This window comes from Biomphalaria glabrata, chromosome 9, assembly GCF_947242115.1.
Source record: "Biomphalaria glabrata chromosome 9, xgBioGlab47.1, whole genome shotgun sequence".
In the NCBI taxonomy this organism is placed as follows: domain Eukaryota; kingdom Metazoa; phylum Mollusca; class Gastropoda; family Planorbidae; genus Biomphalaria; species Biomphalaria glabrata.
The window spans coordinates 11,109,800-11,134,114 of NC_074719.1; the positions used below are offsets into that span (position 1 = coordinate 11,109,800).

The 24,315-nt window shown below is 38.0% G+C and overlaps 1 protein-coding gene across 1 annotated transcript; it reads left to right on the forward strand.

Annotated features, from left to right (window-relative positions):
* Positions 1–4,092: 4,092 nt before the first annotated feature.
* Positions 4,093–23,952, forward strand: LOC106078771 (MOXD1 homolog 1-like). The gene is made up of 12 exons (XM_056042377.1): positions 4,093–4,239; positions 9,164–9,362; positions 9,465–9,594; positions 10,745–10,846; positions 11,004–11,180; positions 13,081–13,247; positions 15,468–15,606; positions 17,664–17,771; positions 18,559–18,655; positions 20,283–20,446; positions 21,995–22,167; positions 23,473–23,952. Exons 1-12 carry the CDS (start codon positions 4,205–4,207, stop codon positions 23,647–23,649), a joined length of 1,668 nt encoding a protein of 555 aa, XP_055898352.1. The 5' UTR covers positions 4,093–4,204; the 3' UTR covers positions 23,650–23,952.
* The last annotated feature ends 363 nt before the right edge of the window (positions 23,953–24,315 follow it).

The window sequence follows — 24,315 nt, forward strand, 5'->3', positions numbered from 1 at the left end:
ATCATTTTTACATCAGCCTCTTATTCTAACATCAGCCTCTTATCACTTTTACATCAGCCTCTCATCGCTTTAGTATCAGTCTCTTATCACTTTAACATCAGGCTCTTATCACTTTAACATCAGCCTCTCATCGCTTTAGTATTAGTCTCTTATCACTCTCACATCATACTCTTATCACTTTAACATCAGCCTCTTATTCTAACATCAGCCTCTTATCACTCTCACATCATACTCTTATCACTTTAACATCAGCCTCTTATTCTAACATCAGACTCTTATCACTTTAATATCAGTCTCTTATCACTTTAACATGAGCGTCTTATCTCTTTAAAATGAGCGTCTTATCACTTTAACATCAGTCTCTTATCACTTTAACATCAGCCTCTTATCACTTTAACATCAGCCTCTTATCACTTTAACATCAGCCTCTTACACCTTCAAAATAAGCCTCTCACCCTTTATTAAGTTATTAGATTATGTCACGGGTTGGATTGGCTTCACTTAGCTCTTATCTATATATATTAAGTCTTTTTTAGCTTGTTTCACCTTGAAATGTATTTTTTTCTCTTGACTTAGCCTGTGGTAGAAAGACTTCTACCTTGACACCTCTGACTGCAGCAAATAGTCGGGTTTGTATTATTTGTAATGTGGAGTCATGGCCATGGTAAATCTCCTCACGAGACTCCATTAAGTAGAAAGAAAAGTCAACAAAACGCCTGCAAATCAGAATGGTCCGGGATGGGTCGAAGTGTTTGCCCAACGTAACCTGACCTACACATTTTGTTCTCTGAGGCCCAGTTCAAGTGTTAACTCTCTTCTGTAAGAGTTAGTCTAGCTGCTAAATCACGTGACATAGGAGGAATATATTACCCGCAATGCATACCAATGAAGCATCTGAATATTTATACATACATACTTGAACCAAGGAGCACTACAGTACTAACCGGTTGCCTTTGTGATGTGTGGTTACTTATACATTCGTGTGTCTATATGTCAACATTAAAAAAATATTCCTGAATACTAATCTATTTTTCAGAATTTTATACTAAAGTCTAAAGCAGTGCTATCATCATCGTCAGCAGCAGCACCATCATCATCATCTTCATCATCATAATCATCATCGTCATCATTATAATCATCATCATCGTCATCATTATCATCATCACCAGCATCATCATCATCATCATCATCATTATCATTATCATCATCACTATTATCGTCATCATTATCATCATCACCAGCATCATCATCATCATCATCATCATTATTATCATTATCATCATCACTATTATCATCGCCATCATTATCATCATCCTCACCATCATCATCATCGTCATCATTATCATCATCATCATCATTTTTGTCATCATTATTATCATGAACATTATCATCATGAACATTATCATCATCATCATCATAGTCATCATCGTCTTCATCATTATTATCATCACCATCATCAGCATCAATATCACCATCACCATCATCATCATCATCACTTTCATCATCATCATCATCATCATTATCATCATTATCTTCAAACTTCATTAGAGTGAGGGCTTCTCTGGCTCAAATCATCTCTTTTAAAAGCCATGCTGTTGTGCCTGATGCACGTATGTCTACTGGTCAAGAATATGTGGCTTCCCAGACCTGTCGAGACAAATATCAGCAAGTCTGGGGCTGTCAAAAAGAATACGAGACACGATTTCCTCTTCTTCCCTATTGGAATTTCATTGCCTGCCTATCATGGGAAGTTTCTAAGACTTTTTTTTTTCAACGCATTCATTTTGATTTGCATAAGTTTCATATTGATTTTCATTCGTTGGGGCAAATCTATAAATAGCAAGCTCTTTGGTGTATCCGGTGTGCAGAACACGGAAGTATTTGATAAGCAAACGTCATCATTTCACCTTCTTACGTTTTTACAAAGCTTTTATCAACTCACTCTGTCCGTCTGTCTGTCTGGTAAAAATGTTTCTCCCACACCCTATCTTGGATCGAGTGGAAATTTTGCACGGTTATAGAGAGAGTAGTCCTTAAGGGACTGCAGGCACGACATGGCCTAAATTGTGCCGATGTGCCTAAAATCAAAATCAAATCAAATCAAATCTTGTACCTAACAGCTTAAGAATCAATAAACAAAATTAACCAGACTTAACTAGTAGCTTAAAGTTTGAAACTAATAAAAGATAGCTATAAAACTTTCTATTTTTCATTAGCAGTTCGCCGGCACAGTGGTTAGTGTATGGACTAGATCCCTCGAGTTTGAGTTCAAGTTATACTTTAATAACTTTCGCCCAAATATTCCGTTCTTTCTCCCCTCCTCGCCCCCCCCCCCCAACTGGTCCAGACATGTGATTAGAATCTTAGTGTATTGAGAAAGCTAAAAGCATGAAGTAGCGCTAAACAAAAACAATTGGCAAAAATATTTTAGAATTATTTATATGAATGTTCCAAACTAATTGATACAATTACACTTAATATAAGCTTTGTTTTCTTTTTTTATACATTATTTTTTATTTTGTCTTGTTTCTCTTGGTTACACTATATCGCCCCAAATTTCTTCACATCGCTCAGTATTCACTACATTCACCAAAGTACATAAAGGTGCCATCAGTTAACTAGTGACACGAGCTTTGTACAACAAATGTAAAATTAATTATCACCTTCTTAGTCTGTTAGACAGTCGGGGGAACACAGATGATCTGTCGACCGTCTCTCTTCATCCCTCTCAGTCTTTCGCCCTGACTGAAATCTCAGTCAATGATATGGCCCGTCCATTCCTCGGAATGGCTCGGATGCATTTCAAACATTCAAGATTTGCTTGCGTGTGTGTGTAAAAAAAAAAGTGACAAAATGATAGTCTACTAAATCGGTCCTCGGAGTCTACACAGAATGTCAACATTTGTCAAACTGAAATATTTCGTTGTGCTTTGAAAAAAAAAAAAAAAAAAAGCTGTCTATGAAACTGTAACATGTTACAGTGACGTCAGAATGACAAATAGTTTTTCGTGGGAAAACCGACTTTCTACCTCTGGCTTCTTTCTTTCTTGTCAATTTCTTTCTTGTCCAAACCTCCCGCAGGACGGCGGAGGGTGGCAACGAGCAGTGTATGAACCCTGGACCCATCTAGACGACCGAACGACAGTCCAGTGCGCATACCGCACGGCCAGGCAACCATCTATCAAGTCCGTTAACTAGATCTATATACATGATTCGAAATTATTTGAGAACACTTTCTATAACGTTAATTAACTTGCCTCTGTAAATTGGTAATTGGTAAATTTGTAAATAGTGGATGAAAACACAGGATAGTATTTCAAATATATATATATATATATATTATTGTTCATATAATGTTAGGCTACATTTTGCTTTATTTTATTGTACTGTAAATTTTCTAGGCTAAGTTTTCCCAGCTTTCTATTTGTAATGCTTTTAGGAATCATCATGGAGGTGAATGGGTTAAGACGACTAAAACAGATCCCAGTTGTGCTAACATATCCCCCACCCCACCCTTTTCTAGTATCCACACATCGACTCCAGAGGTCTATGAAATAAAAGAGATTTAGCGGAAAGCTATGTCCGGGACTTCAATCCAGCTCAAATGGCTCTTTGTTACATTCAGTATGTAGCATTGTATTGCCAACGCACAAGCCTGAATAGAATCTGCACATACATTATAAACATAATTATATATCTTTGGTCAAGTCTACAGAAAGGTTAACAAATATCAGCGGCGGAAATATGAGAGGACCAGACACCCCTCAGTTTTGATACTTTGTTTTTAATACGAGTTGTTTTATTTGTTTATGTCTGCTGACATCCCGCCCCCCTTGGAATGACCCCACTGCATGCTTTAAAACTCGAGTGCCGCCTTTGAATAATGTAACAACACAAAGCTGCCTGACAGGAGTTCTTTCCCATACAATCTAAGCCTTTGAAAAACAAGCCGTGTTTGTAAGAGTTGCGTGTTTAGAAACTCATTCGCTTCAATTATGTTTGAAATCATTTTTGTCCCTAAGAAATGTCTAGCGATTGCCTCGACCATAAGTTACAATAAACAGACGCAAACACGATTCTAAATATATATTTTTTTTTTATTGCAGAAACAAAACCTATATATCAATCTTGTTCCCTCATCACGTGACAAAATACCTGTTCGGTTAACAAATCAATTGGTTCATCAGTTGATACAAATTGAATCATGGTAATGGATTGTGCCTTCCTGGACTATCTGCTGTATGTATAGTAGAACAGATTACTATGATACGTTTTTAGTTAAGTATGCATTGAGTAAACGCTGTGACTTTTATGGTAGAGAGGTTAAAATTAAAAACAGCTACACGTTTCTTTAAAAAAAAAAAAACATTGCTTAACTTTTTCAGGAAGTTGTCAAACTAAGCAAATTAAACTAATTACGTGTAGATTGTACGCTGTTTTAATAGTAAGAAACTGTAAGGGCTTTTTTATTTTATTCCCTTTGGTATCAGATATTTCCATCAGACATTTATTAAAAACTAGTCCTTAGACCTACTTTCAGAACAACTGACCTATTGGCTAGATGTATTGGCTCGATGTATTGGCTCGATGTATTGGCTAGATGTATTGGCTAGATGTATTGGCTAGATGTATTGGCTAGATGTATTGGCTAGATGTATTGGCTAGATGTACTGGCTCGATGTATTGGCTAGATGTATTGGCTAGATGTATTGGCTAGATGTATTGGCTCGATGTATTGGCTAGATGTATTGGCTAGATGTATTGGCTAGATGTATTGGCTCGATGTATTGGCTCGATGTATTGGCTCGATGTATTGGCTAGATGTATTGGCTAGATGTATTGGCTCGATGTATTGGCTCGATGTATTGGCTCGATGTATTGGCTAGATGTATTGGCTCGATGTATTGGCTAGATGTATTGGCTAGATGTATTGGCTCGATGTATTGGCTCGATGTATTGGCTAGATGTATTGGCTAGATGTATTGGCTAGATGTATTGGCTCGATGTATTGGCTAGATGTATTGGCTAGATGTATTGGCTCGATGTATTGGCTAGATGTATTGGCTCGATGTATTGGCTAGATGTATTGGCTAGATGTATTGGCTAGATGTATTGGCTCGATGTATTGGCTCGATGTATTGGCTAGATGTATTGGCTCGATGTATTGGCTCGATGTATTGGCTAGATGTATTGGCTAGATGTATTGGCTCGATGTATTGGCTAGATGTATTGGCTAGATGTATTGGCTAGATGTATTGGCTAGATGTATTGGCTCGATGTATTGGCTCGATGTATTGGCTAGATGTATTGGCTCGATGTATTGGCTCGATGTATTGGCTAGATGTATTGGCTAGATGTATTGGCTCGATGTATTGGCTCGATGTATTGGCTAGATGTATTGGCTAGATGTATTGGCTAGATGTATTGGCTAGATGTATTGGCTAGATGTATTGGCTAGATGTATTGGCTAGATGTATTGGCTAGATGTATTGGCTAGATGTATTGGCTCGATGTATTGGCTCGATGTATTGGCTCGATGTATTGGCTAGATGTATTGGCTCGATGTATTGGCTAGATGTATTGGCTCGATGTATTGGCTCGATGTATTGGCTAGATGTATTGGCTAGATGTATTGGCTAGATGTATTGGCTCGATGTATTGGCTAGATGTATTGGCTCGATGTATTGGCTCGATGTATTGGCTAGATGTATTGGCTCGATGTATTGGCTAGATGTATTGGCTAGATGTATTGGCTCGATGTATTGGCTAGATGTATTGGCTCGATGTATTGGCTCGATGTATTGGCTAGATGTATTGGCTAGATGTATTGGCTCGATGTATTGGCTAGATGTATTGGCTAGATGTATTGGCTAGATGTATTGGCTAGATGTATTGGCTCGATGTATTGGCTAGATGTATTGGCTAGATGTATTGGCTAGATGTATTGGCTCGATGTATTGGCTAGATGTATTGGCTAGATGTATTGGCTAGATGTATTGGCTAGATGTATTGGCTAGATGTATTGGCTCGATGTATTGGCTCGATGTATTGGCTCGATGTATTGGCTAGATGTATTGGCTCGATGTATTGGCTCGATGTATTGGCTAGATGTATTGGCTCGATGTATTGGCTAGATGTATTGGCTAGATGTATTGGCTAGATGTATTGGCTAGATGTATTGGCTAGATGTATTGGCTAGATGTATTGGCTAGATGTATTGACTAGATGTATTGACTAGATGTATTGGCTAGATGTATTGGCTAGATGTATGGCTCGATGTATTGGCTAGATGTATTGGCTCGATGTATTGGCTAGATGTATTGGCTAGATGTATTGGCTCGATGTATTGGCTAGATGTATTGGCTAGATGTATTGGCTAGATGTATTGGCTAGATGTATTGGCTAGATGTATTGGCTAGATGTATTGGCTCGATGTATTGGCTCGATGTATTGGCTAGATGTATTGGCTAGATGTATTGGCTAGATGTTTTGGCTAGATGTATTGGCTCGATGTATTGGCTCGATGTATTGGCTCGATGTATTGGCTAGATGTATTGGCTAGATGTATTGGCTAGATGTATTGGCTCGATGTATTGGCTAGATGTATTGGCTCGATGTATTGGCTAGATGTATTGGCTCGATGTATTGGCTCGATGTATTGGCTCGATGTATTGGCTAGATGTATTGGCTAGATGTATTGGCTCGATGTATTGGCTAGATGTATTGGCTAGATGTATTGGCTAGATGTATTGGCTCGATGTATTGGCTCGATGTATTGGCTAGATGTATTGGCTAGATGTATTGGCTAGATGTATTGGCTAGATGTATTGGCTAGATGTATTGGCTAGATGTATTGGCTAGATGTATTGGCTCGATGTATTGGCTAGATGTATTGGCTCGATGTATTGGCTCGATGTATTGGCTAGATGTATTGGCTCGATGTATTGGCTCGATGTATTGGCTAGATGTATTGGCTAGATGTATTGGCTAGATGTATTGGCTCGATGTATTGGCTCGATGTATTGGCTCGATGTATTGGCTCGATGTATTGGCTAGATGTATTGGCTCGATGTATTGGCTAGATGTATTGGCTCGATGTATTGGCTCGATGTATTGGCTAGATGTATTGGCTAGATGTATTGGCTCGATGTATTGGCTAGATGTATTGGCTAGATGTATTGGCTAGATGTATTGGCTAGATGTATTGGCTAGATGTATTGGCTAGATGTATTGGCTCGATGTATTGGCTCGATGTATTGGCTCGATGTATTGGCTCGATGTATTGGCTAGATGTATTGGCTCGATGTATTGGCTTGATGTATTGGCTCGATGTATTGGCTCGATGTATTGCCTTGATGTATTGGCTAGATGTATTGGCTAGATGTATTGGCTAGATGTATTGGCTAGATGTATTGGCTAGATGTATTGGCTAGATGTATTGGCTAGATGTATTGGCTAGATGTATTGGCTAGATGTATTGGCTAGATGTATTGGCTAGATGTATTGGCTCGATGTATTGGCTCGATGTATTGCCTTGATGTATTGGCTCGATGTATTGGCTCGATGTATTGCCTTGATGTATTGGCTAGATGTATTGGCTAGATGTATTGGCTAGATGTATTGGCTAGATGTATTGGCTAGATGTATTGGCTAGATGTATTGGCTCGATGTATTGGCTAGATGTATTGGCTAGATGTATTGGCTAGATGTATTGGCTCGATGTATTGGCTCGATGTATTGCCTTGATGTATTGGCTAGATGTATTGGCTAGATGTATTGGCTCGATGTATTGGCTAGATGTATTGGCTAGATGTATTGGCTAGATGTATTGGCTAGATGTATTGGCTAGATGTATTGGCTCGATGTATTGGCTAGATGTATTGGCTTGATGTATTGGCTCGATGTATTGGCTAGATGTATTGGCTAGATGTATTGGCTAGATGTATTGGCTCGATGTATTGGCTAGATGTATTGGCTCGATGTATTGGCTCGATGTATTGGCTAGATGTATTGGCTAGATGTATTGGCTCGATGTATTGGCTAGATGTATTGGCTCGATGTATTGGCTAGATGTATTGGCTAGATGTATTGGCTCGATGTATTGGCTCGATGTATTGGCTAGATGTATTGGCTAGATGTATTGGCTAGATGTATTGGCTAGATGTATTGGCTAGATGTATTGGCTAGATGTATTGGCTCGATGTATTGGCTAGATGTATTGGCTAGATGTATTGACTAGATGTATTGGCTAGATGTATTGACTAGATGTATTGGCTAGATGTATTGACTAGATGTATTGGCTAGATGTATTGGCTAGATGTATTGGCTAGATGTATTAGCTAGATGGTTATAAACGAATACATGTTTCTATAAATCTGCTTCTAGTTCGTGCAGACGATAATTTTTTGCTTTTTTGTTTTATTTCTCTCTTTTAAAACGTCAACTCGATTTGACTTTTGGTGCTTATACTTTATTATATTTAAGTTGATCTGGGTTTAACACACTACTATGAGATGTGTAGAGCACGGTTGAATCTGGATAGTCCGACACATTCAGTAATCCGACCCGGCGCCGACCTAAATTCAAGTTTATACTGTATTCTGTAAAACGTATACTTTTAGAATGTCATTAGGCTTAAATTTTAATTTTTTTCCTTTTTTTTTTTTTTTTGTCTCTTGCTTTACTCTTTACAGGTTTGCAGAACATCTTATGATATCATAACATTCTCTGGACACCTAAAGTGAAGTTCTTTGAAAAACAGCTAACTTTTTGTAATCCGACAATCCCGTAAACGTCGGACTATCAAAAATTCCCCTTTCAGACCTTGTGGTCTATAGGGCAGATGATGTAAGAATCATCTGTTTCTATAGCATACTTTATAAAAAGATGTCATGTGGCCAGCACAACGACCAAGCTCCTTTACTTTTCTCCAACTAATGTCAGGTACCCATTAGAGCTGGGTGGTGAGAGGCGCTCAAAGATCCCGAAATTAAAAGGGACCCCAGACTCGGAAGCCAAGCGCTTTACCGCTCAGCCACGGCGCCTCCTACTATCAAAAGTCAACAGTTTTTAATTTTACTTATCAAATAGCTAAACAATTGCTACCATACTATTTCTGTTGTGTAGTCGTGTTTTGTTTTCAATGTTTGTGTCTTGATGACAGGCTACGGCTCCTGGTGCTACTGTGGGTGAGCAGTCTGACATCATGTTACTCCTTCTACCAACTGGAGCTACCAAACGGTGACAATGTACCCCACCCATGTAAAGTGAACTATCGATGGCCAGGCCTGGGTCACCTTAACCCTTATGGTGGAGGACCAAGAAATCCTTTTGGGGAAGCGTTTCAAAAAGCTGGATACAAGGTAGAGCACTCTGTTTTAATGATCATGCACGTAATTATACTTAGAGTTATGGATCTTACTTTTTTTTTTGCGATTATTTTATTCTGACTTTAATTGAAACAGTGGACCCATGATCTATGCATTCAAGATTCTGATGGCGATGGTAGAACTAATGGCCAGGAGTTGGGGGACCCATCTTGCATATGGACCAAAGGACAAATTCCTGCTAGCATAATGGATATAACCCATCCAGGTGACAATGTTGTCTTGGAAAAGTTTTAACATCCTTTTATTGTTTAACTAGTTAATCTTTATAACTAGGTGTCAGTTGCATTTATTGTAATAATACCACTGGAAAACCAATGCATTGACTATATAAGAGTCTGACAAATGACTTAACTAGCTAAATGGAGAAAACATACCACTTGGAAACCAATGCATTGGCTATATAAGAGTCTGACAAATGACTTAACTAGCTAAATGGAGAAAACATACCACTGGAAAACCAATGCATTGACTATATAAGAGTCTGACAAATGACTTAACTAGCTAAATGGAGAAAACATACCACTTGGAAACCAATGCATTGACTATATAAGAGTCTGACAAATGACTTAACTAGCTAAATGGAGAAAACATACCACTTGGAAACCAATGCATTGACTATATAAGAGTCTGACAAATGACTTAACTAGCTAAATGGAGAAAACATACCACTTGGAAACCAATGCATTGACTATATAAGAGTCTGACAAATGACTTAACTAGCTAAATGGAGAAAACATACCACTTGGAAACCAATGCATTGACTATATAAGAGTCTGACAAATGACTTAACTAGCTAAATGGAGAAAACATACCACTTGGAAACCAATGCATTGACTATATAAGAGTCTGACAAATGACTTAACTAGCTAAATGGAGAAAACATACCACTTGGAAACCAATGCATTGACTATATAAGAGTCTGACAAATGACTTAACTAGCTAAATGGAGAAAACATACCACTTGGAAATCAATGCATTGACTATATAAGAGTCTGACAAATGACTTAACTAGCTAAATGGAGAAAACATACCACTTGGAAACCAATGCATTGACTATATAAGAGTCTGACAAATGACTTAACTAGCTAAATGGAGAAAACATACCACTTGGAAATCAATGCATTGACTATATAAGAGTCTGACAAATGACTTAACTAGCTAAATGGAGAAAACATACCACTTGGAAATCAATGCATTGGCTATATAAGAGTCTGACAAATGACTTAACTAGCTAAATGGAGAAAACATACCACTTGGAAATCAATGCATTGAGTAGATTGCAGTCTAACTAAGGGAGAAAACATCTTGATATCTTAATTTAGAGACCAGACAATGTATTGATAGATTTTTTCCAGGTGTATGTGAACCAATAGGCTCTCCCCAATGTCAAGGACAAAATAACTTTGTAGACTGTCACCTGCAAGAATTCGAAAACTGTAGCCGCATTAAAGTGGAAGGTAATTTTTTTTTTTTTTTACATTTTGAAACAACTTGTGTTAAGTCTTTTATTTGTTTCTTTTAAGATTTCCAAGAGCATTTTTAAAATATCAAAATCCTCGAATGCATAAATTTCATTAATAAAGTCTTGGTTGATTTGACTCTTCTTATTTACAGGTGTTCAAAACTTGACTCTCAGATTCCCGAAGAATGCGATACCTGCCAAGGAAACGAGCTACTATTGTATGAGCTTTGACCTGCCCAGAGACCAGGACTACCACATCATTGCTTATGAACCAGTCATCGACAATAGAGACGTAATGCACCACATCTTGCTGTATGGATGTAACTCGAGTAGGTACCAGGCTTGTTTTTTTTTCTTGTGGGACACGATCATTGACTTTGTAACAAATATTTGAAAACATGTACAGAACATTCGATGCCATGTATCAAACATAATATTGTTACGATTCTCTCCTAATCAGGCCTTCTGTAAACACTGCTAAACACAACACAACACATCAACACATCAAGAACCTGACAACAAGAGCTCCACAATAATCTGGTACTTTAATAATGAGTAAATAAGTAGAAGACAGCCAATACGACACAAATAGCAACACATCAACAACTAAAATGTTACATTGTACATCACCGTACACAACTCTACTGTCTCAATTTCTTCCTGGACTCGTACATAACACTTGAGGACTCGACCAGGACCGACTTCATGGCAGACTAACAGTCCTGGTCTCAACGCTCTCCGGTCTTGAACTGCCGCTTTCTTACACACTGTGTCACTCGTACCGCAGGCTTTCGATCACATGACCATAACATTGGTCATATTTGCGTGTAATTGTGTAATCGTAGTACTGTCCCTTGTCCATGGCCCCCCTGACCTGAGTGATTCACGTGTGTGTCAGCTGAGCCTATAGTTAACCCTTTTGCGCCGCCAATAGGGTCGTAACAATATGCTTAAAACATGACATAACATGTTCAGTATGTAAAGTTCCCCTCTCAGGCCTTGCGATCAATGGGGCTGATGATGTTTCTATGGCCCTCGGTTAATGAGGGTGTCATGTGGCCATCATAACGACCAACTGCCTTTATTTTTCCCCAACTATTGTCAGGAAAAGACAAAATATAGCATGTACCCAAAAAAATCCCACAAACTAATATATACCAAACATGCAATAACATGTAGACTCTACCTAACATTTCAAAAATGATACGTACTAGACTTTCCTCTTCTTTATAATTGCATAAAGTGTTTAGTCGAAGGCTCCTGGAACTCTTGGGCCACGGATGCTCCCTTCCAGATGCCTGTTGGAACAAACTGTTCTGTCTGGGGAAGATCCTAGCAGGTGTAAATTTGTACATCCTTATTATGATGGCTCGTATCCCAAAATGTTCGGATTAGAGGCGAGGCTGAAGGACGAGCACACCGAGGCAACCTCTGCATATTTCTTCTCTGTACCACATAACCCGTGCATGTGTATTCCATAAGACGCCCTTTGAGGAACGGTGTGTAAATAGTGATACGGTCGTTGAACTCTCTTCCATCCCAGCTAGTGCAATGGACTCAGTCCTTAGGCAACTAAACGGGGGGGGGGGGGGGGGGGGGGGTTCTCTTTTGCTTCCCTATTGGCCTAATGGTCTCCTCTAACGCTGTTCCAAATGAACACCACATCGAGGCTGGTAAGTATTGAGGCTGTGAAATATTGAGGATGAAGTATTGAGGCTGTGAAGTATTGAGGCTGTGAAGTATTAAGGCTGTGAAATATTGAGGCTGTGAAGTATTGAGGCTGTGAAGTATTGAGGCTGTGAAGTATTGAGGCTGTGAAGTATTGAGGCTGTGAAGTGTTGAGGCTGTGAAGTATTGAGGCTGTGAAGTATTGAGACTGTGAAGTATTGAGGCTGTGAAGTATTGAGGCTGTGAAGTGTTGCACATATTGCAAGCAATAACACGCATCAAGCATTAAAAAAAACATGTATAAGAGAAACTGTGGTATAAAAGTATACATTGTGTGCCATCGTATAATTGTTTTGCGTTTATAATGTATTACTATGTGTAAGACAGAATCGTAACATACAATTTCTCAATTGTAATAAAGATTATTATAATACTATACATAAAATAGCATGAATCAAACATTCAATGAGTATTTAAAATACCATTGTAGAGTGGATATTTTTAAGACCTACATATTACAAAACTTTAAAATGTCTTCTTTTTTTTTTTTGGTCTGATCAGAAAGCCCACTTCGTTTCAGTCAACCTACCACCTGTGGTATGAATGCCGAGAGCTTGGGCTGCTATGACATCATCGGCGCGTGGACTGTGGGTTCGCCAGGGATGTGTCTCCCAGAAACTGTTGGCTATCGTATGGGCAACACGTCCTACCAACGAGCATTGATGCAGGTAAAAATACTGTAGTATAAATATATAACGGGTAGAGACAGGGCCGCCGCGAAGGTTGTGTGTTTAAAAATGCCGCCCCGCCCTCTTTCTTTTTTTTTTTAAATAAATATTAATTAAGACTGAGCTGAACACTGTACCAAAAGCGCTCTTTGATTTAAATCTATTTTGGTACCATTCCGTTTTCTTTACATATTCGCATCGTTGTCTTATCTCCATGCCCTCTAAGATGTTTTATTTTTTATTTTAATTTTGCATTTTTTTTTAAACAATGTAATGAAAAAGAAAAGAAACCTAGTCTTCATTATAAGACAATTTTTAGGTTTCATTTATATTTTTAAGACTATGTATAGAATCAAAATTTAGGTAATGAAGTTTTACTAAAATGATTCAGCTATATACGGCCACTTTGACAAGTTTTTTTTTTCCGAAATAGTGTTAAGTTTCTTCCTGAAGATAGAATTGAAAATGCGGCAGGTTTTCGTTCAAGTCGGCAAGGGGTCTGATTCTGGGTGGGACTCGGCGCTAGGCATATTCTGGCTATTTTTTCTTAGTTAGAAGAGAGAATTTTAAAAAAAAGCTAATATTGAACGCACTATTCATCCTAATAAAAAAAAAATTCGAGGGCCATATTAATATTAGGCATGCGTTATGAGTACACTGCTGTATGGCTGTGAATCATGGACCACCTACGCAAAGCAAGAGAGAAAACTAAACTCATTCCATTTGCGATGTCTCCGTAAGATCTTGAAAATCACATGGAAAGAAAAAGTGTGCAATACTGAGATCCTTGCGCGTTCAGGTATTCCCAGCATCTTTACAGCCCTCAGACAACGCCGCATGCGTTGGCTTGGACATGTTCGCCGTATGGAGGACAAACGCATCCCGAAAGTCATCCTCTATGGTCAACTCGCAACTGGCTCAAGAAAAACTGGTCGCCCCCACCTCCGTTACATAGATGTAATAAAACGGGACCTCAAATCAGTGAACATCAATACTGACCATTGGGAAGACATAGCTCTAGACCGCATCAGATGGAGAAAGACAGTGACCAAGAAAGCTATGGACAGTGAAAGAACTTGGGTCTCAGCTCAGGAAGAAAAACGTACAATACGAAAAATGGCCAGCTCCTCTACCACCGAAGCAAAAGCCACCTTAACCTGCGATATTTGTGGACGGGAGTGTCTCTCCCAAATAGGGCTCCACAGCCACATGAAGTGTGCGAGAGGAACCATAGTCGTTCTACGGCTGAAGGAGACCAACATGCATAACCACCAATTAATTGCTTAACCTCTTCTTACCGTTGCCTAGGAAACACACCCACTTTTAAACACCCCTTTTTGCCAGGAAGTAGCTTTCCCCCCCCCCTTTCCATGGGGGACCCAAAGTCTTAGAAACGCTGCATTAAAGATACATATGATCAATAATTCAAAACAGAATAATATAAATAATCATCCAATATGGAAAACTTGCACAATTTAAAATAAAACTCTAAAAATACAAATACCGTTAATTATAATTAAATATTAAGACGTTCTAATATTAAATATTTATAACAGATTCCGTTTTTAACTGATTTTACTACGAAAAGAAGAGAATTAAAATGTAATTTAAACTAGAACACAAATGAACTTAATGAAGATGATGTAGATCTACATCTACGCTCTATAATCAGCCACAAAATATTTTACTCTCAACCAACAGCCATTTCAAATAAAAGTGACAATGGTTTACAATCTACTTACAGGGCGGGCTATTTGACTCTAAACAAATATTACAAACAACCCGCGAAAATTCAAGGCCAAGAGAGAGTCGGCACTAATGGTACATTCGTGAGTGCTCCTCGCGCGGCGTTTTTTTTTTTTTTTTTTTTTTTGTTTTGTTTTTAAAGTTTCCAAAATAACTTCTTATTGTACGAATATCGTTTCCCCCCCCCCCCTTTTTTTATTTCAAGCTTTCAAAGGAAAATGAAATCGTTAAAATTAAAATATTTAAGTAATTTTTGTTATTATAAAACCAAAAATAAAAAAAAAAGGAATCTTGGAATAATGATTCGGCCGCCTGCGTTCAAGGCACACATTGCACAATAGGTAGCAACGGCCCTGGGTATAGTCTATTTCCATTTATTTATTATAGCTTATTTTAGTGTTTCTAGGGAAGGAACTCAATTTTATTTCTTCATCTATATTAATGAAAACGAGTTGTCTCTCTTGTAATTTTAAGATACATTGGAATAACCCAAGACTTGTGCAGAACTACACAGACTCCAGTGGACTGCGGATCTATTATCAACCTGCTAATACAAATATTTCAGACCTCGCTATGTTCATGGTTGGTCAAATGATTCTAGAAATACCTCCAGGTAATTTGTTTCCACATTTTTAAACCTTTGCTAATTATTATTATTATTACTATTATTATTATTATATTATTATTACTATTATTAGTTATTATTATTATTATTATTATTATTATTATTATTATAAAACATGTTTCAAATGTTCGGACGGTGTGGGAGTGAGACCATATACGAAAGAAACAAATTTCATTGTAGACCCCTTAGGGGTGTTTGCAGAAAAATTTTCTGATCATATGGCAGGTCTGCAGCAGTACCGCCCTCTGACAGGCAATGAGAATGTTTAAAGAAATGTTATGATGAGATCCGCGAGGTCATTTGTCACCAAGCCTACGGCTGATATCACAATTAGGAACGTCATTTAATCTCTAAGTCCCAAACTCTATTTCCCGGAACCCAAGTGTTCCACGAGGCCTGAATAGATGTTCCATGAACTAATGGAATAATTAACTAGTAGACCACCAGATTAATTAATTTAGCCTTAAAAAATAAGCGAAGTGTTAAGGAAAACGTTTTGGAAACATTGTTCAAAACTAACCTTATATATTTTATTCTTTTGACATTTTCGTGGGATTTTTTTTTCTTAGCATTATGGGATAGCAGCACTGCATTGTCCGGCATTATTGCACATTTTTCATGTTTATCAATAAACTGTCGATGTGGTCGATTGAAGTCCACTGCCCTATCTGTTAGTAGCCCTACAGGTCTATCCCAGTACAGCAGGTAGTTATTTAATCTTTTATGGTGAGTACTTAAAGTGCCGGTATGAAAAAGTATTTGTCTCATTGAGATTATGTGTCAAGATCACGCGTTGGTGAATTAGTTTTACACTTTGGTTATGGCGATCTAGGTGGCCAATTCTGACCTAGTTGACCATCCTGCCTTTAGATGCTCTATCGTTTCCACTGTGTTTCCGCACTTTCAACATTTTAATGTTCAACTTCCCCTCTATCAGGGGCGGACTGGCTGTAAAGGCTTTCAGGCCAATATGGGCCGTACCCAATAAAGCCGGTAGGGCCACCGAAAGGGCTACATGGATGGCGCTATGTATTAAATTGTTAAAGGTTTTAAAATATTATTTTATAACATGGGTCTTTTGAACATTGTTTTTAAAAGACATCTCTCAACAGTGTAATACTAATTGAATGTAACAAATTTTCCGAAATAATGTAATTGTCTACATCCGTAGACAGTGTTTCTAGTAGTGGGCTTCATCCTTTTAGGGGCTACACACTGAGCGATTAATGAGAAACTTAAGGCTTTATAAAATATAGAGCTCACTCTATGCATTTATCGATACTCAAACATAATGATTTTGCCTATAATTGAATACCCATCAAATGATAATTAATTTATGGGCTAGATGGTATAGAAATGCCCGGGACGATTTAGACACCCAGTCCTCCCTTGCCCTCTATAGTTATATAGTTATTTCAAAAAGACAAGATAAATGGGGCATGTCATCTTGAAAGAATGTCAGAACAGATTAAATGGGGCATGTCATCTTGGAAGAATGTCAGAAAAAAGGAACGAAAATTGTATACCGCAAAAAACCAAAAGGCAGGCCACGAATACGATGGATTGAAGAAGTAGAGCAGACATACAACAACTTAGGGTTCGTGCTTGAAGACGAATAGCACAGGAGACTTGAATGGAGAGATGTGTTGAACCAGGCCAGGGCACTCAAGCGACTTAGCACAGGTGACCTGAATGGAGAGATGTGTTGAACCAGGCCAGGGCACTCAAGCGACTTAGCACAGGAGACCTGAATGGAGAGATGTGTTGAACCAGGCCAGGGTACTCAAGCGACTTAGCACAGGAGACTTGAATGGAGAGATGTGTTGAACCAGGCCAGGGCACTCAAGCGACTTAGCACAGGAGACCTGAATGGAGAGATGTGTTGAACCAGGTCAGGGCACTCAAGCGACTTAGCACAGGAGACCTGAATGGAGAGATGTGTTGAACCAGGCCAGGGCACTCAAGCGACTTAGCACAGGAATGTGGGAAAAGAAAGTTGTCAAAATATAAATGTATAATTGTGTTTTGGGTTATCTTTCTTGAAGGTGAGACCAATGTAGTCCATCAAGGTATTTGTCCTGGAAGCTGTACCTCAGAGATCTTCTACAGACCAATCAACATCGTCACTGGTCTGAATCACATGCACTATTTGGGTAAGTCAATATCTGGGCATACATGCTGTCACTGGTATGAATCACATGCACTATTTGGGTTAGTCAATATCTGGGCATACATACTGTCACTGGTCTGAATCACATGCACTATTTGGGTTAGTCTATATCTGGGCATACATACTGTCACTGGTATGAATCACATGCACTATTTTAGGTCAGTCTACATCAGGTCACACTCAATCATTCATTTTAAAAAGTGGAGTGCATATTAAGATATGCATGTTATATAGGTAAGTCTATAGTCCCAGTCCCACACTAGGAACATTTTCTTTATCAGCTACAAGAAGAACATTTATAAATTTAAAATTAATTTGTTATGGTGTTCAATTCTTTCACAACACGTTGTATTCAGGTTATTAATAGAAACTGTAATCAGATAGCTGTACCCTACTCTTATATTTAAGAGAAAACTCGACCAGAACCCAATGTTCTTATTTAAAACTTTTTTTTTTAAATAATCGATCTTGAATGTGTATACTGTAAAAATGTATTAAGAAGGTTTCAAGAAAATGTAGAACAATTTGTTAGAGTATCGTTCCTTTGGTAATTAGGGACCAAAAACAAATATCAAATATTTTTCTTTTTGTGCTTAATGTGTGCACTAACTGTGTGTGTGTGTATGTGTGTGTGTGTGAGAGAGAGAGAGAGATAGAGAGAGAGCAAGAGAGAGAATGAGATTAAAAGTTTTCAAAAATTCTAGTTTTTCCTTAACCAAAGAGCTCTGAAAAAAAAAAAAAATCTCTTTCTCTTATGTCTCTGTTCTTAGGTAGAATCGGTAAAGTTGAAGTGTTCAGGAATGGAACGAAGGTGACAGATCTAACCTATGACCCATATTACAGCTATGACAGCCCTACAACACATGTGTAAGTGTGCGTGTAAAACTTGGCCTAAAGACTTAACTAGATCTCTATATCAATACTTTAAGAAAGACTTTATATTATGTAGCTCCTCCTTCATGGTCGAAGATGAGCACATTTCTCATTTCCTATGGACTGATGACTGTAAAGTCCAATTCTCGCTTTGAAAAGCCGGCCGCATACGTGGCATGGGTAAGTGTGGTCAGTTGCAGATGGACGTGCTTCTTCTCTCAGCTTTTTGTTGGTTCGACGCTCTTTCACCCTGGCCACTCTTCTTGCTTCAAATCTTGAGACTCCGAAGCTCACAGTTTCACGCCATGAGGAGCGATCGAGAGCTCGTGCTTCCCAGCCGTGAATGTCGATATCGCATTCCTTGAAGGAGCTCTTGAGAGTGTCTTTGTAGCGCTTGTATTGATCTCCCTTGGAGCGCTTTACTGCACACAGCTCTCCGTACAGATCTCTATATCAACACTTTAAGAAAGACTTTATATTATACTTGCTGCCGCAACATGCGGCCTACTTCCCCATTACATTCTGTTCAGGACAGTTCCCCTCGGTCCTTGTCCGTCCTTCCATCTTCACTTGTTCTACTGACCTTTTCCATGTTTGCTTTGGTCTACCAACCTGTAGTTTCCAATCCAAAGCCCGATTTGAAATATTTTCAGTTCTATTTTGCTTGGTATGTCCAATTTGTAACATTTTTTTTTCCACTATTGATGTTTGCAGGGTTGATTCCCATATACTATGGTTAGAGATATTTTTTGGACCATCAAACATCAATTATATATCACAATCATTTGTTTGCGAGTGCATGTAACTTGTCATTCTTGCAAATTGTAGGCCTACTATTTGTAGCTCATCAAGTCTCTGACCCATATAAATAAACTTACTTTATATTTGTTTGTAAATGCAAATTTTATTGTGTAAAGAAAACAGAAATTGACTTTAATAAAGAGTATATTAAAAAAGAAAAAGGCAAAGTCCTTTCTTAAGTCAAAATTAACAAATACAATCACTCTTAGTAAGATGTCTGTTTCAAGTAAAGTTTGTTATGAAAGGTGTTGTTGCCGGTCATTGACTTGTAGCACTAAACTGCTGGTAGACAACTAAACCTCTGCAGGTGTATTACATTTTAACGTATTAAACTTGAAATACAAAAACACTTCTTTACACTCTGGCATCCTGGACTCGTCTGGCGTACCCTAAGACAGCTTACGATAATTCTGCTTATTTTGCATCATTCACACTGCATGGCCGCCAACCACATCTTTTTCTCACCGTTACCACAGAAACACATACACACACGCCATAACAAAGAGATAATTATGAAACACACCATAGCCCTCAAATGTGTCAACAAGATAGCACAAACTCAGAGGCTCATGTCATCTGTTTTGGTAAGCGATGCAGGTTTAAAAGTCATGATCAGAACTACAATCTATCAACAGCTACATTCCTACCTTCACTTCATACAAAGTAGACATGTACGGGACAGACAGACTACAGACAGACTACACAAATCTAATAGATGCATTTCCCCCTTTCGTGGCTACAAAGTAGAGGAGATACTAATCTATGTATTGCTAAAAGTTATAGAAAATTAAATAAATTGTGAGTCTTTGTGTGTCGCCAGACACAATCCACCCATTCAGGTACTTCCAGGAGATGAGCTCAAGGCCACGTGTGTCTACAACTCTGTCTCGTCCAGCAAATATGTGTATTTTGGAGAGTCCACACAAGAGGAGATGTGCGTCATGTTTCTAACAGTCTATCCAGCTAAAGCCATCAAAGCGAACAGTAAGAACTTAGATCAGTTGTGTCCATTTTTTGTTGGCTTCAACGACACCAAATCGTTATAGAAAGTCTGAACACTGACCTGCAACGTCACAACCTGTGGCTAGTTTAAGCCAATAGCTCAATGCCACGTTACATGTCTATGATGTGGCAACGTGCTTATTTATCTAAACTGCCCACAGGTTGTGACATTGCAGGTCAGTGATCAGGCCTTCTATAACAAATGGTCTCGGCTTGAAGGCGCATTTTAAATGTCCAGCACGCACCTCACGGGTCGAAGTGTTAAAAACCGCTTGGCTACCTATCAATGGGGGCAGCACGGACACCTTCTCCCAGATACACCCTCTCCCAACTGCTCGAAGAAAGCGACTAGACCATAGCGCTCTGGATATGTGCTAGAAAAAAAAGAAATTAAGCTTATAATTAAGCGTAGGCCTAATTGTATGAATTAGTTTGGACCAGTCATGTAATTACATTTGTAATTGATCTAGATTAGCAATAATAAATCTGTGCGATAAGAAATATTTTGCCAATTTTTGTTTAGCGCAATTTTATCCATTTAGCTTCCTCAATGTGCTATGGTCAAATCACTTGTCTGGACCAGTTGGGGAGGGGAGGGGAAAGAAGAAAGGGGCTCAATCGGCGCCTTCGACATACGGAGGTCACGGCTCAATCCTTCTCAAGCCAATACACTCGCCGTTGTCCCATCGAAGTGCTTTCTGAACATAGGTTTCAGAGCTATCTATCCATTGTTAGTTTCGAACTTTTACGCGATGACCTAATTCTCTACACAAAGTATAAAGGACATTAATTCAAAGTATCGGCTAATTTGCTAATTACAATTTCTTTAACTTGTTCAATACCAAACAAAACAATTATCCACCGGTACCAATAATTAATTAACAAATTAGTAATTTATTTTTTTTACTGATTATTGTTTTGTCAGGAACAAGAAATAATTGTGCAAAATTTTGTATCAAGGATGCCACATTGAAAGATCACTATTTCCAACAAAATTTTAATTTGAAAAATTACTTAGTGCTACAAAAGTAAAGTAAAAAGTAAAGTTCCACTTTCAGACCTAGTGACCTATAGGGTTTCTGTGGCCTACGGTTAACAAGGGTGTCGTGTGGCCAGCACAATGACCAACCGCCTTTACTTTTCCCCAACTTATGTCAGGTACACATTAGAGCTGGGTGGACTCAGAGGTCACCAAAGATCCTGAAATTAAAAAATCCCAATCTTCAGCAGGTTTCGAACCCGGGACCCATGGTTCACCGCTCAGCCACCGCACCTCCAATTTTGCATATGCTTATGTTAAGTTTTTTTTATAAACATACGAACTTAGAAATATGATTCAAATTGGTATATGATTTATTAACATACCTTGCTTATCAATACTTCCAAATTCCTATTTATGAATTATGTCTCCATGATTAAAAATCCCCAATATGTTTCCAGAAACTAAAGAAATGTCAAACTGTTCAACAATATTGTTAATAAACATTTCAGTTTCTGTTTCTCATAAATAGAAATGTTTTGTATCGCCAGACTGCATGCAAGTTGGCCCTTTAAATGCCTGTGACAGGATGGCGGGCAAGCCGTGTGAAGGCTGTGACTGGTTATCTTTTACCAGCCTGAAAGGTCCAAACATCACCTACTTCGTGGAAAGCTTGATGGCTAATTGTAGTCTGGACGGTTTTTGTAGACCCGAATGTCAGCAGGTAAGTAGGCTCGATACATAAAACGAATGTTGAACAACCCGTTGATGATATATATATATATATTAATAATCACAATGAATTAATAAATACTTCATCTTTAACAAAGGTATATCTTTTTAAAGGTTCTCTTTATTACGTAACTTAATTTCAAGTACTTTTCACAAAAGATCAACAACAAATAATATCGTAATTTATACATACCAGCACAATGTTTATACGGCATGTTCAGGCTGCGCAAAGTCTGAAGAAAATTAAAAAATTAGTAATTGCGAAGTTGTATTATTTTCGCTGCTTCTTTTCAATTTGTGTCTTTATTTCATTCAGATCTACCTAAGTCACTTCATCTAGGGCCATTAATTATTGAAAGCCAGACCTGATATTAATGCATATTAGGTTTTATAGTACGAAAGTAAAAAAAATTTTTAAGATGATTGGCTAAGTAGATGCTTCACCTAAAAGTACATATAGGCCTACTGTTACTTTTTTATTAATTCTTTTTAATTAGTCTCAGTTGATAAATTCAAATTAAAATGTACACGTCATAAAAGACAAAAATATTGTATTTCCCTATTGGCTGCAATCTTTCAAAGACTCTAGTAAGCATAATGTATGGGCGTGCATGGGACTTTATCTCCTTTTTTAAAAATAAATGCATCTATATGTAACACAGACCTATATAAAATGTTAAAAGTAATTGATGCCATAATTAATTATTTTTTTACAACAAAAGGGTTATCTTTCTTTAGACTTCTTGCAAGTATGAATACGATGTTGTAGAAAATGGGTTTAATTTGTTAAATCCTAATATGATTGCCGGACTGATAGAAAACACAACTTTTGGTGGCTTTTCCTGCCAGAAATCAGTAGCCATAGACATATATATATGTCTATGTCAGTAACCTTTTCTTCTTCTTTTGTTCTCATTGTTATGTTGAAGTGTTCAGATGACTAGACCAATATATGAGATGAACTGCGCAGTGGTTTCCAAATCACGGAGCTCTTCATATAATTTTCTTTCTATTTGGGGCCAGACCAGTGTCTTGCTCGGGCCTCTTGGTAATGAATGCAGTTTTGGAGGACATGGTCAGTATTGTTTGGTGACACTCTACAAGGGCAGATTTCACTGGTTCTAATTTTGAGCTTCCGGTACATATGTTGTCTCATTCTACTGTAACCTTTGATTTTAAAATTTTAGACTATCATAAAGTGTTGACTGTTTAAACCATTGTTACTGTAACAATTGAACTAGTTTTAAATAATGTATCCTCATCTTTTAACTTAACAACATGAACATGTGCCCCACAGGTGCGCCGGGATATTGCGCAACATCCATGCATGAAAGGTGAAATTGTCAAACTGATCAACATGGTTTTCAGTAGGACACAACAAGGGCTTCAGTTTTTAGTGCGCTACAATTCTTGTCAAGACGAAGACATACGTCAACCAGGGACAGAGACATGCCCCAAGCAATGTGAATGTTGATCTTGGTACCTTCTCTTCCCATTACAGATACTGTTTTAAAAAAATGTGGAGAAAATGTGGACTTTAAAAAAAATGCTTTAAAGGGTGTGATGGGCAGTGAGCTCTGTTGAATAATGAAAAAGTAGGGGAAAAAAGTGACTCTAATCACAACTCATAACATTGGTATAAGTTACTTCTTTCTTTTTTTGTGTGGGTTTTTTTTGAAGAAAAAATAAATACCATTATAATGTCGATATGCATAATGAATATTGATAGTGATAATGAAGCCGATATTGGCCAACTACTTCATATGGATAGTTTTATTTTTAAGTATATATATATATTTTGTGCAAAAGTCAATGCTGTTTAAAAAAGATTGTCTTATTTCAATTTTTGTGTGTGTGTGTAATTAAAATTGATACAGTTATGAAATAGGAGTTTGAGTTTTGTATGTCACAGAAGAGTCTTCACACCATGTTAAATACCTGGTATCGCAATGCTTCGTGACAGCAAGGGCAGCACCTCGTCGTCATTAGCCTAGTAGTAGTTTGGTAAAATCTAATGGTTGCCCACTTTAAACTATAGGACTCTGCACTATACATTCGTCATTCTAGTTCAACTAGCGAAGCCTTTTTTTTTTCTAATGAACAGAAGAAAGTAAACAAGACAGTGGGAAGCGTGGTCGAG